Here is a 13,524-nt window from a genome sequence, read left to right on the forward strand (position 1 = left end):
TTTGTTCTCTGCAGCCAGCACCTTTTCACATATCTCTAGTGAATATATCAGGTCAAGGAGACAGGTTGCTCCATCAGAGGAGGTGTCTGATGGCTCGTCCTAGAAGCCAGGCGGCTCATAAACATTTAGTGAAGCTGAATTCTTAAACTGATAAGAACTCCGCTTAAATAAGTGTTTATGAGTCCTCGGGTGTGCAGGGATAAGGGTTACAGACCAAGCCTCTGACGGATTTCATTGAGAAGGGGACAGAGCAAGTCAACACTACATGTGAAGAGACGCAGGCTGCAGAGGACAAATACCGTAGTTAACATTTATTCATAAAAACTATTGGAAAAAAATAATGTTTTTTAAGCCCAAAATAAGTATAATGCAATAATTAAAAAAAAATAGCCCCAAAGATGTCCATGGCCTTCAAGTGGGAATCTCAGTAATTTGAAGTTGTGCCCCATCCATGGGATAGAGGATAAATATAAGATTAGTGGAGGGGTCCTACTGCTGGGACCACCACCGATCATGAGGATGGGGACCCCATACTCTGCAGCACCCCTCGAAATGGATGAAGCAGCAGGTCGAGCATGCGCATTGCCACTCCATTCATCTGTATGAGACTGCCGGACATAGCAGAATACAGTGCTAGTCTATATCGGGCAGATCCCAGAGAGATGAATGGAGCAGCAGTGCACATGCTGGACCTGCCAACCTATTCATTTTAGAGGGTGCTGCGGGCTACAGGGCCCCTGTTCTCATGCTCAGTGGGTTCCCAGTGGTAGGAACCCCACCAATACAATTGGTGGATAGGGGATAACGTCAAATTACTGGAATACCCCTTTAACAATGGAGGAAAATAGAAAGTTTACATAGCAGTCAGTCTTCTAAGATAGATGGAAGAACATCTTTCTCCTGATGTGTCTGATACAGTGGGGTGAATACATATTATGAAAGGGTGATATACAAAATGCTTTGAGCACTATATGTGCCATCTATTTTTTCTTAAGGTAGACTGTTAAAATTAGGTTTGCAATCATTGACCCTAGGAATCCATTCTTGTCTGGTTTGGCCGACAAAGGACTTTCTCATCCGTATGATTGGGGACACAGGCTTGACCATAGGTATAGCTGTTGCCGCTAGGAGTGTGAGCTCCTCCCTTCAGCTATACCCTTCCTACAGGGACTAAGCTAAAACAGTAGGAGGCAGACCTTCCCTGCTTTGCAGGTCTGCTGATTTTTCAATTGTTGATTTTTTTCCCTTTTTAATTTTTTCTTTCTTCCAGCTGGATTACAGGCAGTCCTAGCTGCCTGCATCCCCACCCAGGAGACGGGGGACAAGGGGGTCCCCAAGCCCACTGCTTGTTCCCGGTCTCCAGAAGACAAGGAGGACCAGAGGTTCCCAAAGCCTCTGCATCCCGCCAGCCTTCGGGTCACCACGGCCGCCACGATAAGTCCCTTCTGCTTCCGGTGTAGCCGGTCGAGGCCTCTTTAGGAGGGACAGAGGGATCGGGCCTGCGCTTTCCTGCGTTATAGCCCGGGGCAGACTCCATTTTGGGGGCAGGGCTTGAAGTTCCCTCCGCTTCCCCCTCCTTTCTTTGTGTCCTGGCGCAGATGCTTAGAGTCTTTTCTTCGCTTCTCCCACCGCCTGCTTCAGGAAGACCTCTGAGGGACGCTAATCCAAAGGACATCTGGACAATCCTTCTTACAGGATTTAACCTACCCCCCCCCCCCCCCCTCATGCTCCTACTTGTCACTACAGGGTACACACCATGTCCGAGTCCAGACCCCAAAACAGGTGGCGACTTCTGTGCTCCCTTTTGACTGTGCTTCTTGTCACACAAAATTTTCCTCCGGTCAGTTAGATCCCCTCTGCTCTTTATGCCCTGCTCCACCACCAAGTGGCTCTGCCCCTGACCCAGTCACCCCTCCTGCCCAGCCCATGGTAGAACCGGAGTGGGCATGTTCCCTGTCAAAGATGGTACAGGACGTCTCCCATACCAACAAAGCCATTGTGGAATTACTGGGGTGTTTGTCCGCAAGGCCATCCTCTGACCAGTCCTGGGGTCCATTCCCATTGCGGCCGTCCCGCTAATCAGGCCAGGCCACCCTCTCCCAGAAGGGTGTCTGCGTCCCCAGTTTCCTCTACCTCTCCGCCACCTCCCAGAGAGTCTCACTCCGACTTGTCCTCATAGGAAGAGGCATGTTCCGAGGAAAGGTTGTCAGATGCGGACTTTGTCTCTCCTGAGGACCAGTCTTCCAAACTGTCCTCTATGATGGCCAATCTCATTACAGCGGTTATAGAAACCTGACAGGTGGAGGACGCCGCACCCTCATCGGCCGGTTCGAGTTTTTCCTTCAGACGGTCCTTTATCCATTTCCAGAGGATCTGGCTAAGAAGTGGTCGTCCTCTCCTATAGTTGACCCGCCAGTATCCCGCTTGGCAAAACATACCACTTTGCTTATAGCGGATGGGGCTTCCTTCTCTGATATAAGGGATATAAAATTGGAATCCTTCGCAAAATCATCCTTTGAAGCAGTGGGGCACTGCACTGCAACCGGTTTTAGCCTCTACATGGGTGAGCAAAGCTATGGGTGAGTTTTTTATTCTCATACGAAAAACAATAAATAAGATCTGACTTAAAAAAATAAAAATTAAAAATATGGGTGAGAGGGCAAACTACGTCGGGGTCTCTCCTCGGGGGAACTTTCCCATATTGCCCTGCAGCTCTCCCATGCCAGTTCGTATATTTGTGAAGCCTCTTTGGACGCGGCCAGACTAATGGCCCGCTCGCCAGCCCTTTTAGTGGCTATTCGCCGTACCCTATGGCTCTGCTGCTGGGCAGCAGACAATGCTTCAAAGCGGGCCTTGACGGTCCTCCCCTTTACAGGCTGCAGACTTTTTGGCAAACGCCTGGACGAGATCATTTCTGATGCGACAGGTGGGAAGAGCAATCATTTACCACAAAACAGGGCGCGTTTTAACAAGTCAAAAAAGCGTAGACCTCTTTTTCATCCCTTTCAGAGTTTTTCAAGCCCCAAGCAGCCAACCGACAAGTCCACCCCGGATCAGAAATGCAACCCTGTCCTTCCTGGCTTCCCTGTCAACAGGGTTCCAAGTCCTATAACCCCAAGACCTCCTCTGCATGACTTGCGGTCTTCAGCACCCTCCGGTCGAGTGGGCGGGTTTCTTAATCTTTTTAGTCATTTCTGGTTGGCTCACGTTTCGGATGCCTGGGTGATAGAGGTAATCTCAGAGGGTTACAAACTGGAATTCATGTCGTCGTCCCCCCATCACAGTTTTTTCACTCTCCCCTGACCTCTCCCTCCGCCACAAATTCCTTTTTTCAGGCCATCCACACTCTTCTGTTTCAGGGAGTGATCGTCCCGGTTCCTGCGCAAGGTTCTACTCCAATCTCTTTGTGGTCTCCAAGAAGGAGGGTACGTTCCATCCCATTCTGGACCTCAAAGCACTCAACCACTTCCTTCGGCTCCGCCGCTTCCAGATGGAGTCCCTGAGATCGGTCATTGCATCCATGGAACCGGGGAAGTACCTGTCCTCGACAGACATCAAGGACGCTTATCTCCATGTCCCCATTTGCGTCAGTCACCAGAAATATCTCCGGTTCGCAGTGGGTTCCTTTCACTACTAGTTTGTGACCCTCCCGTTTGGCCTGGCCACAGCTCCCAGAGTCTTAACAAAGATTCTGGCGGCGGTCATGGCCCTGCTCCATGCCAGGGGTACAGTGGCGATTCCATACTTAGACGATATTCTGATAAAGGGTCCGTCATTCTGGGCAACAGCGGACAGCCTACGCATAGTCCTGGACACCCTGGAACGCTTCGAATGGATCCATCTCAGCGGCTAACCTTTCTGGGCATGTTAGTCGACACCTGTCAGACCAAGGTACTCTTGCCCCCAGAGAAGCTATCCACTCTTACCATTCGTCACTGCATGCGGGTTCTGGGCTTCATGGTCTCTGCCATCGAAGCGGTGCCCTATGCTCAGTTCGATACCAGGAATCTTCAGTGAGCCATTCTAACCAATTGGGACCATTCCCCAACCTCCCTGGATCGGCTCATACGTCTCCCTGCCCCGACCCACCGGGCCCTCAGGTGGTGGTTGGTTTCCCTGTTGCTGACGTCGGGCCGCTCTTTCCTTCCTCTCCGCTGGACGGTGCTGACAACAGATGCAAGCCTCCGGGGCTGGGGGGAGTGTTGGAAATTCTCTCCGTTCAAGGCGTGTGCTGCTCCATACCAATCAACAATCTGGAATTGAGAGCGATTCATCTCTCTCTGCTTTATTGGACCGACCATCTCTGGGGTCGTCCGGTTCGAGTTCAGTCCCACAACTTCACGGCTGTGGTGTACCTCAATCACCAGGGCGGCACCCGGAGCCCGGAAGCCATGGCGGAAACAGCACTGATTCTCAGCTGGACGGAAAAACCATGTTCCAGCGCTGTCAGGAGTTCACATCCCTGGCATCGATAACTGGATAGCCAACTTCCTCAGCCAGGAGCGTCTTGATCCCGGCGAATGGGCTCTTCATCCGCAAGTTTTTCTAGCCATCTGCGAGCGTTGGGGGTCGGCCGGACGTGGATCTTATTGCCTCCCACTTTAACCACAAGGTAGAGAACTTATTTGCGCGATCCCATGGCCCTGGTGTACGACGCCCTTGTGATTCCGTGGAGTCAGTTCACGTTTCCTTACGTGTTCCCCGCTCTTCCCCTCATTCCGCGTTTCCGAAGGTCTGCCCGTCATTCTCGTGGCCCCCGATTGGTCGTGCCGAGTGTGGCACGCATCGCTAATCGCCCTCCTGGCGTCTTCCCCTGTGGGAGGACCTCTTGTCGCAGGGACTGATCTTCCACCCAACTTTAAGGTCTCTACATTTAACGGCATGGCTGTTGAAGCTGCCATACTAAGGGCTCGGGGTTTCTTGGATGCGGTTGTCCAGACCATGATTCGTGCCAGAAAGCAGTCATCCTCCCGAATTTATCACCGGACCTGGAAGTCCTACTTTTGTTGGTACGAGCATCACCAGCTGTCTCCAATTTCTCATTGCCGCGACTCTTGTCTTTGCTGCAGTCGGTCATGGACTTGAGGCTGGCTCTTAGCTCCCTCAAAGGTCAAGTTTCGGCTCCTTCGATTCTTTTTCAGCAGAATTTGGCTTCTCTCTCTGAGGTTAGGACCTTCCTGCAGGGAGTTGCACATGCTGCACCCCCTTACTGTCCTCCGTTAAAGGGGTATTCCCATCTTAATGATCACTGTTAAATCTGTTAATGATTTAACAGTGATCATTTTTCTAAATATATTTAATTAACTAATTCCCACCCCTTAGAAGAAAATGAATATATGCTTACCTGACTGTTGTCTTCCATCTCCCCTGGTCACGGCCACCGCTCTTCTCCGGAATCGCGGTGGCCGCGCTTGCGCGGACGACTTCTTCTTTTCTCCCGACCGTGCGCAGTCCCGAAAGCGCACGCCGACGCCGCCCATGCGCTATGGTGATTTCTTCCTGGCCAGTATAATATACTTGCCAGAAAGAAGTCACCAGGGTGCACGCGCGGCGGCGTGCACATTCAGTCCAGCGCGCAGCCTGGCCGGGAGAATACTTCAATCAAGATGGAGCCTGCTCCCTGACGAAACCAGGAAGTGGACAGCGCGCCGGGAGCAGGTAAGTATGAAACAGCGTGATGGGAATAACCCTTTCAATTCTTGGGATCTTAATCTAGTGCTCAGCGCTCTCCAGTCTTCACCGTTTGAGCCTTTGCAGCAGGTGTCCCTTCGCTTCCTGTCCTACAAGGTGGCCTTTTTGGTGGCGATTACTTCCATCCGTAGGGTGTCGGAACAAGCGGCTCTTTCCTGTCAGTCGTCCTTCCAGATCCTCCATCAGGACAAAGTAGTCCTTCGCCCTGTTCAGTCCTTCCTTCGAAGGCTGTGTCGGCATTCCATCTCAATGAAAAGATCACTCTCCCTTCCTTTTGTCCTACCCAGTCTTATCCTCGTAAACAGTCGCTCCACACTCAAGTTTTGGTACGAGCCGTTCTCATCTATCTGTCCCAGACGTAATCTTTTCAACGGACGGTTTCTCTGTTCGTCATTCCAGAGGGGCCGAGACGAGGGCTGGCTGCGTCCAAAACTTCCATTTCCCGATGGATTAGTTTGGCCATTGTGGAAGCGTACCGCGTCAGTGACCGGGACCCACTCTTTCGGGTTACTGCTCATTCTGCTTGGGCAGTAGGGGCCTCTTGGGCAGTGCATCATGGGGCTTTGGCCCTTCAGGTATGCAAGGTGGCTACCTAGTCATCTTTGCACACATTTTCAAAATTTTACAGAGTACACACCTTTGCGTCTTCTGACGCTTCTCTGGGGCGTCGAGTTTCGCAGACGGCGTATCTCTGATTGGCAGGAGGGGTTCTTGTTATACCCACCCTTGGGACTGTTCAGTAATGTCCCATGGTCAAGCCTGTGTCCCACAATGATACGGATGAAAAAAATAGATTTTTGTACTTACCATAAAATCTGTTTCTCTTCCGTTCATTGGGGGACACAGCTTCCACCCGTTCTCTCTTTTATGGGCCTCTTATGGCCCATGTGGTTCTGGGTTTGTACATAGTTTGGTTTCCTGTTTTTGTCTTGCTTCTCCTACTGCTTCTGCACTAACTGTTTTAGCTTAGTCCCTGTAGCAAGGGTATAGCTGAAGGGAGGAGCTCACACCTTTTGTGCTTAGTGTCGCCTCCTAGTGGCAGCAGCTATACCCAAGGTCAAGCTTGTGTCCCCCAATGAACGGAAGAGAAACAGATTTTACCGTAAGTACAAAAATCTAGTTATTGTGTATGGCCAGTTTTAAAGTCTCTCCATACTGCAGGACACAAACACATTATATATATATATATATATATATATATATATATATATATATATATATATAAACTATTGCTATATACACATTACCTCCTCTAGATTCTTCCTTATTCCTTCTAGTTTTTGGGACTCCTGTGCATCCTGAGACTCCTGCATGTTGTGACGCCACTCTTGCTTGGCTGCTTTCAGCAAAGTCTGCCGTCGGCACATAGAACGGGTCTGAAGGCGTAAAAAATCTTTGGCCCTTTGAATGGAAGATCCTTGTGATGATATGTAAGAACGCATACTAAAAAGGAACAAAAAATGAAGAGAGATCAATGAGAGCCGATTCTTCTATAGAGAGAGGAGACAAATAAAGGGATTAGATTATTTTTATGCTCTTACTGTACAATCATAAAAAGCACTTTGGAAAAACCTAAACACAACCAAGAATGGTTGAGGATGAAAATAAAATCCTACTCTTCTACGGGCATATTCACGTCTGCGTTGGAGGCTCCATTTGGGGCCTCTGTTGTAGAATCCGCCAAAAATAACGGACAGAAAGGGTTCTCCCAGACGGCGTCAGTGGGGTCTGTTCGCCTCAGTTATGTGGCATATCCAGCACTTAAATGGAAAGGACTAGTGCTGGTGGGAACATACAATGTGAAGCTACACACATGACCAGCTTTTGCCTATATATAACTATGTACCAAATGTAAACTGAACATATTTGTGATATATTTCTTTTGCCTTATTTTTATAGTTTTTATCTATATTTTTCATTTGCATATTCTATAAGTTTGCTGATGCCTGGAAGCTGTACAGTAGCAGCCCTTGCTGAGGGATCTTATACATTTATATTGTAATTGTGGCTTATGTGAATACCATGTGCAATTTATTAAAAGGGTGCAGTCAGTTTAATACGCTGCCCCAGGTAAGATCAGAATATTACAGCTACAGGGCCACGATCCTAATAGCCAATGGCTCCCCTTGTGAACACACCAGACGTGATCCATCTAGCTGGTGTATTCTTCACGTGCTTCTAGAAGCCAAACGGCACAATGACCTAGAGTAGTACGGACCTGAAGCTATAATATACTGTCCTTACAAAGGAGAGCATATTAGGATGACAGATTCACTTTAATAAATGCATTCACATTTTAATGGAAGGCTCTATATGTGTATTTAATCTGTTCATTCACAGAACATGATGATGTACTTAAAATACCACCGTCAGCTTGTTGACAGTTTCCAGGCATCAGCAAATCAAAAGCTAAAACTTGGAAGCCTTGAACCTGTAATGAAAATGTATATACAAAAAGGTTATATTTGTTGACCACATAGCCTAAATGAATCAAAAGTGGAGAAGCCTTTTAACATAGGCATACTGTAAAAGTGGCTGACGTGGCACTCTCATCCCAGTGGGTACGCCCATCACAGACATCTGCAGCAATAAAATTCTTATCTTGCAAATAAACCTTTCACTTCATATCTTCATGGTAGAATTTGTACGGCTCCATATCATGGGAATGAGAAACTTACACAGTTGGCAAATTACGTGGAGTCTAAAGCTGCATTTACATGAGCCAATAATCGACCAGATTATCCGGAATGGCTGTTCCTGTGAATGGCTGTTCACAACAATCTGCCCATGTAAATGTGCCGCCGATCACCCGCTGAACGAGCAACACACTTGTTCATCGGGTGATCCTGTCCAGTGATGGTCAGTTCGCAGTGTTCGCCAGCGAACACATGCGGGCTGCCATCTTTAGTAAGGTTGACTCACCCGCCCGGCGATGCACAGGTTAGCCCTTACCTGTGCCGGGAGCCGGTCTGAAATGAAATGCGGTCACCGGGAGCAGGCAGTTCCAAAAGCAGCCGGAAGAAGGCCCCCGGCGGCTGTTCTCTGAACTGCCTGCTCCCTGTGACTGCATTTGATTTCAGACCGGCTCCCGGCACAGGTAAGGGCTAACCTGTGCATCGCCGGACGGGTGAGTCTACCTTACTAAAGATGGCAGCCCGCATGTGTTCGCTGGCGAACACTGCGAACTGGCCATCACTGATCCTGTCGTTCATGCAGGCACCACTGATCATAGTTTGTGGCCAACAGATTGTGTGGTCTAAACCGTGATCTGCTGCTCAGAAACCATGAATCTGTATGAGGACGAGGGATCCCTATGTCCTCGTACAGTGAAGGAGATCGCTGTATGTAAATGCAGTAGTCTCCTTCACTGAACGAGCTGCCGACTGTTGAGAAGGAACGTTTCCTTCCGACAATCGGGTGCAGAATCTTCCCGTCTAAATCCACCTTAAAGGGCTTCTGTCACCCCACTAAAGTGATTTTTTTTTTTTGGGCTAGTTAAATTAGTTATATAGCGATATATTAAAATATAATAGTGTTCCTTACTTTGATCCAGCAGTTTAGTCAAAAAACGAAGTTTTATAATATGCAAATCCGGTCTCTACCAGCAAGTAGGGCGTCTACTTGCTGGTAGCTGCTGCAGAAATCCGCCCCCTCCTCTTGTTGATTGACAGGGCCAGCCGGGATCTCCTCCTCCGGCCAGCCCTGTCGGCATTTCAAAAATCGCGCGCCCGTGTTGAATCTGCGCAGGCGCTCTGAGATGAGGAGGCTCGTCTCCTCAGAGCTCCCTCAGTGCGCCTGCGCCGATGACATCATCGAAATGGAAGACGTCATCGGCGCAGGCGCACTGAGGGAGTTCAGAGGAGACGAGCCTCCTCATCTCAGAGCGCCTGCGCAGATTCAACACGGGCGCGCGATTTTTGAAATGCCGACAGGGCTGGCCGGAGGAGGAGATCCCGGCTGGCCCTGTCAATCAACAAGAGGAGGGGGCGGATTTCTGCAGCAGCTACCAGCAAGTAGACGCCCTACTTGCTGGTAGAGACCGGATTTGCATATTATAAAACTTCGTTTTTTGACTAAACTGCTGGATCAAAGTAAGGAACACTATTATATTTTAATATATCGCTATATAACTAATTTAACTAGCCCAAAAAAAAAAAAATCACTTTAGTGGGGTGACAGAAACCCTTTAAGGCTGGCCATGCACATTAGATCAATGTTGTTCAAACCAGCAGGTTTCTGCAAACTATCCAACCATATCATACAGTATGAATAGGGGGGCTTCCAACTCATCCCCGAAAGCAGTTGTTGGGGGAAGAGAAGGACTGGGCAGTTGGATTTCACCATTCGCGTCATTTGTTATCCGGGGAGATAAGCCACCTCCAGAGGTGTCTGTCAGCGGCCTACTCCACTCTCCACAGTGCATGTGTTTGAGGGGGTCACGAGAAAGGCTGCCGGCCAACAGCTACTGGGAGTATTTGGCCAGCATAACTTACTCATCAATGCTGGAGTCCAGTCCAGGGATGTGTACAGGGGTTGACGATGCTTTAGGAAGTTCTGTACGGTACTGCTGAAGAGGGGAGAAAGTGTCAGTCATTGCTGCTAGTGGTGCATAACACTGTTAGAGTCCTATTTAGGAAGCAGAAACAATAGACCGAACAGTATGTAGAGATCTAAACATTCACATTAACATGAAAGGCAGAATAAAGTAGTCTTCTTCACTACTCTACTCGAAAAAAAAACTACCTTACAACTAATAAAATGAGTATGTAGTAACTAAAAGGGTTGCCTGGCCTAGGAGACGACGAACTCAATGGTCCTAACCTGTGCCCAATCAAAAATAAAAAATTACCTGTTCGCAGTACCACGGCAATGCCACATTCCCTGCTGGACCAGAAGTGGCTTTGTCTCGTGACCATCGCGGCCAATCACTAGCCTCACAGGTTGTGTGCGCTAGAACGGTACATCACTAGTAGCGACAGGCTGTTCTTGCAAATGTGACTGCTGCGGTAACTGGACCTGAGGAGGCAGTTAATGGGCAGAGGTGCGGGAACGATGGGACTGCTTTTTTTTTGTTTTCTTTATTGGGCAGAGGTTAGGACCATTAGTGTTGCCTGCTTCTTGGCTGGACAACCCCTTTAACTATGACTAAAAATACACTCACAGAAGAGGCGATGCTATGGATGAGGTTGCTCGACTTTGCCAGATCTTCTAGGCGAAGTTCTGTCTCCGCTGGGTTAACTGTTCCCTCTTTCTTTAACACCTTTAGGTCCTCTTGTTTCTTATTTACTTCTTCCTCCAAGTCGCTGCAGAGATAACATTGGTTAGCCGCGGTACCACAGGAGAAATACTTCATGATGCTTCATTAGTAACAGACTAAACAGGTTTTACTTCGCCATTTTCTGGAGTCGCCTATGACGGCTCTTGAGAAGTTCTATTTGGGCCTCCAACTCGGACTTCTGGTCTTGAGCCTCCTCCAGTTCCCTGTGTTTTAGTTGCATTAGTTCACTAAGCTGTCTTTGCTCCTTCACTGCAGTTTCTTGAGTCTTGACGCTCTATGGGGGCGTGAAGAACAATACTTAATAAAGTTATCCCATTAAGCATTTTGTACAAATAGATGTATTAAAGTAATTTGCATTATTTATTATATAAAATACTTTATTCATAATTTATTGCTTCCATGTGTCCCCACTTGGTGATCTGGTCAGAATGAGACTCCTTCCCCCTCTGGCAGTTAACAATATAGTCCCTACTACAGAGGCTCTGCTCCCTTCCTGACAAGAAAGCCTTTTCTATTCTATGCAGAGACATGGCTGTGGAAAGGGTGAATTTGCATGTGTGTCAACCAGCACTCAGCTCAGTAGATGGACGTGCACATTGCTAAACACTGTGAAGACCAGATGACGCCATACTATATAGGTAAATGGCATCTCTCTTCACTGGATCGTTTTTAACATCATTTTAATGGGAAATATGCTCCATGTTTGATGATCTATACAATGAACACAGGGGTCATTTATTATCCTGAAATAAGCCTACGTTAGGCATATTTCAGGCTCAGCTATCTGCGACTTCGCTCTCGCCAAATTGTGGGCGTGGTGGGGAAGGACGTAGAAAAAGTGGTCTTACTTTTAGTACTGGCGCGGCATACGACAAAGTTATGTACAGGCCAGCGCCTCTTCATAACTTTAGCGGATCCACCACCAGTGCAGGGCTTTATTAAGGCGTCTAAAGCTCTGGTTTTAATAAACGTGGTCCATGAGGTTTATTGAAAAGACAATCCCTTTAAGGGTCCATTCACACGTCCACAAAATGGGTTCGCATCCGTTCCGCAATTTTGCGGAACAGGTGCGGACCCATTCATTTTCAATGGGGCCCGGAATGTGCTGTCCACATCCGCATTTGCAGATCCGCATATAAATAGAACATGTCCTATTCTTGTCCGCAATTGCGGAGAAGAAAAGGAATTTTCTATGAGAGTGCCGGCGATGTGCGATCCGCAACATACGGAACGCACATTGCCAGTGTCCGTGTTTTGCGGATCTGCAAAACAAATACGGCCATGTGAATGGACCCTAAGTGTCTTGAAATACAGGAGACACACAATAGGAAGGCAGTGCTGTCATTACAGTTATTTATAATGTGGGGGTCTACTGGAGAGATAACATTGATTTCCCCCTAGACTGATTAAATAATTACTATTACTACTACTGATAATAATAATGATAATAATAATAATTAAAGGCTATGTACGCCTCTGGGGGCATTTTTATAAATGCATTTTACTCACTTTGGGATAAAAAATAAAAAAAAAGTCACTTCTCAATTTGTCTTAAAATGCTCAGCTGTTTCTGAGATGCAAAATCAGTTAAGAAAAAATAAAATAAAAATCTGTCTGTTTGCAAGATGTGACGTTTTCTTTGAATCCCGTCAGCTGACGGTACGTGTGTGTTTTATTTCTTACCTCAAACACTTATTTAAGCCATATTCTTATCAATTTGATAATAATTGAGCTATAATGAGTGTTTACCAGGTCAGAGAGCAGACCTCTACATGAGAAGTCAGCTGATGGGATTCAAAGAAAACAGACTGTGACAGCTTGCAAACTGATTTCCAACTCTTGTATCTCAGAAACACCTGAACATTTTCAATAAAGACCAATTGAAAAAAATATATATTTTTAGCCCGAAATGAGTAAAATGCAATAATAAAAAATGCCCCAAAGGTGTTTATAGCCTTTAAAGCCGGATCAGAAGGGGGATGACTGCTGGGACCCCATATGTACTAGGCAATGTAATGCACAGTACAGCAGGTCGGGAAACCCAAGTGGCCCGCTCACATGTTGTGGCACATACAGGGAGGACGGTTTCACAGCCCCATCATATACTTATATAACCCTGTGTAGACTGGGCCTCAGCACCAAGAAAAATGCTTTGCACATACAGTATTTCATCCATCCATAAGCCCATATATCACATTCTTTATGTACATTCACCTCTGCTTTTCTCTCCAGCTCCTTTTCTCGAACTTCTAGTTGCTCTCTTTTCTGTGACAAAGCTTCTTCCTAAAATAAAAGAAACCCAATTTATCACCAAGCAATCAAACATCAGTCAGTGTGCACTGACATTCTTACTGGAAGAGCTCGCTAAAACCCAGCTATAGCTACTGCCAAATGTCCTGTACATGTTCACACGTTGGAGGCTGTATGTACGGAATGACCTCAGGCTGTAATAGACCTGACAGATCAACTCATTATTTTCAAGATCTCTGCTTGCATTTAGTGAACACAAATGTGCTTGGTTACAGTCAGGGCAGGGTGTTGGCCAGGGCCGGTGT

At 47.4% G+C, this 13,524-nt stretch overlaps 1 protein-coding gene across 3 annotated transcripts in view; it reads right to left on the bottom strand.

The window, feature by feature from the left end:
* CEP164 (centrosomal protein 164) overlaps positions 1–13,524 on the bottom strand; it is a 102,622-nt gene that overhangs the window by 11,557 nt on the left and 77,541 nt on the right. For 2 of the 3 annotated variants that reach the window (XM_040425858.1, XM_040425843.1), the window contains exons 19-23: positions 13,184–13,252; positions 11,080–11,243; positions 10,853–10,994; positions 10,185–10,258; positions 6,939–7,134 (exon numbers count right to left, since the gene is read on the bottom strand). In XM_040425858.1, coding sequence (XP_040281792.1) covers positions 6,939–7,134; positions 10,185–10,258; positions 10,853–10,994; positions 11,080–11,243; positions 13,184–13,252 — 645 coding nt within the window. The remainder of the gene's footprint in view (positions 1–6,938; positions 7,135–10,184; positions 10,259–10,852; positions 10,995–11,079; positions 11,244–13,183; positions 13,253–13,524) is intronic. The other variant, XM_040425851.1, reaches the window with a different exon arrangement.

This window comes from Bufo bufo, chromosome 1 (genome assembly GCF_905171765.1).
Source record: "Bufo bufo chromosome 1, aBufBuf1.1, whole genome shotgun sequence".
Classification (NCBI taxonomy): Eukaryota; Metazoa; Chordata; class Amphibia; order Anura; family Bufonidae; genus Bufo; species Bufo bufo.